At 55.7% G+C, this 1,618-nt stretch overlaps 1 protein-coding gene across 1 annotated transcript in view; it reads right to left on the bottom strand.

Moving 5' to 3' along the window:
* The window catches only part of CTSB (cathepsin B), a 5,271-nt gene that overhangs the window by 901 nt on the left and 2,752 nt on the right, over positions 1 to 1,618 (bottom strand). Inside the window, exons 6-7 of the mRNA XM_009319754.1 lie at positions 1,067 to 1,213; positions 281 to 397 (exon numbers count right to left, since the gene is read on the bottom strand). Coding sequence (XP_009318029.1) covers positions 281 to 397; positions 1,067 to 1,213 — 264 coding nt within the window. The remainder of the gene's footprint in view (positions 1 to 280; positions 398 to 1,066; positions 1,214 to 1,618) is intronic.

Genomic DNA, 1,618 nt, shown 5'->3' with positions numbered 1-1,618 from the left:
CAGGATTTTACCGAAAATCCTAGCTGTTGTTCTCAGCGGCAATTCTGAGGGCTCCCCGCTGGGCCTTCCTCCCTCAGCCAGTCCCAAGCACCTATTCCCCTTGCTATAAACCAATGGATACTGGAGGTGGTATCTGCCCATGTTCTGGCAACACCAAATACTCAAGTGTGAACCCGAGATCTCCTGTCAGCCTTGAGTAGAGGGACAAGGGCCACAAAAGACAGACCCTGTGGCCGAAGCAGGGAACAGGGCTCCCTACAGCCTTGGTGCTGATGCTCACCAGACTTGTACATCAGGAAGTCCTCATAGACAATAAAGGCTCCTTCCACTGGGCCATTCTTGTAGATCTCAGCCATGATTTCCTTCTCACTGTGAGGGACACCGTAGGAGGTGATGCCTAGGGAGGAAAAAAAGAGTCCCACCGTTAGTACGGCATCGTCAGACCACACAGGTCTTGGGACGGCTGGACAGAGACTGCTCAGCGCGCCCCTGCACGAGGCCTCCACTTAAAGGTTAAATTCAAACCCAGCTGCTCCGGAGGCACTGACACGGCCAGGCAGGGAAAGCAGGCTCCAACCATCCCTCTTCCAGAGGGAATGATTTAACCCGAGTCCTGTTCTGTACCCGAAGACTTATGGCCAGACAGCTTCAGCGGGAAGTTTTCCCCTTGTACATCCTCATTTCCAAAACAAACCAAATTACTCGAGGTTAAGACAAATCTCCAAGAAGCAGCCAGACTCTCCTACAGGCATAGTGCTAGCTACCACCAAGGAGTAGGAAGGAGGTGGCTTTGACACCAGACTCTCCCAGGGCTCAGCACCATGGTCTTCAACCCAGGCAGGTGCACCGCGAGGACTCAAATCAGTTCCCCCGGCTCAGCAAATACAAACTGTGCATCTGCCAGGCTTACGTTTGCTCCAGGACCACCCATCCCGAGGGCACAGAAAACGGCCACCATAAAACAGCTTAGGAAGAGGTCCAACCCTGCCAACCCCACCCAGCCACCACTAGGAGCGGCTCTGGAGCTGCTGTGCATCAAGCAGTGTCGGAGGCCAACCTCCCTTACCGTAGTGCTTGTCCTCCTTGTACGAGGGCGAGTAGCCGGGTTCGCAGTGCCGGCTGGCCCTGGGGGTTTCCCCCCCCTCCCCGGTGCACGGCGGTCGGGAGCCGTTGACGTGGTGCTCACAGGGTGGGATGGAGTAGGGACGGCAGCCTGTCGAGGACAGAGGCGGCATGAACTGGCTGTCCCCAAGCACCCCAGTCCAACAGCCATGCTGGAGAAGTCACCAGGCGCCCCAAGAAAGGGTACGACCTTTCTGACCCAGAAACCCCACAGATCAGTGGGGTGCGAGCAAGAGTAGGTCTTCCACTACCACATGAGCAATCCCCGCATCAGCAATGGGTTTCCCTCTGGACCTGCTTCCCACCACCTCCCTCTTGACAAGGTGACGGAGAAGATGAAAACATGAACCAACTCATGGCCGTTGCTAGGAGGCGGCAGAGACTTCCAGTCTGGAAGTTACTTTTTGAGGGGGGGGAACGTGTCAGGAAGACTCCTGCCCTCATCCGAAGTGTATTGAACTGGTCCAAAACCAGCACCAACAAAAAATTCACAGCC

This window comes from Pygoscelis adeliae, unplaced genomic scaffold (genome assembly GCF_000699105.1).
Source record: "Pygoscelis adeliae isolate BGI_AS28 unplaced genomic scaffold, ASM69910v1 Scaffold121, whole genome shotgun sequence".
NCBI lineage: Eukaryota > Metazoa > Chordata > Aves > Sphenisciformes > Spheniscidae > Pygoscelis > Pygoscelis adeliae.
The sequence above is the reverse complement of the archived record's forward strand: the minus strand, read 5'-3'. Positions and strand labels throughout refer to the sequence as shown.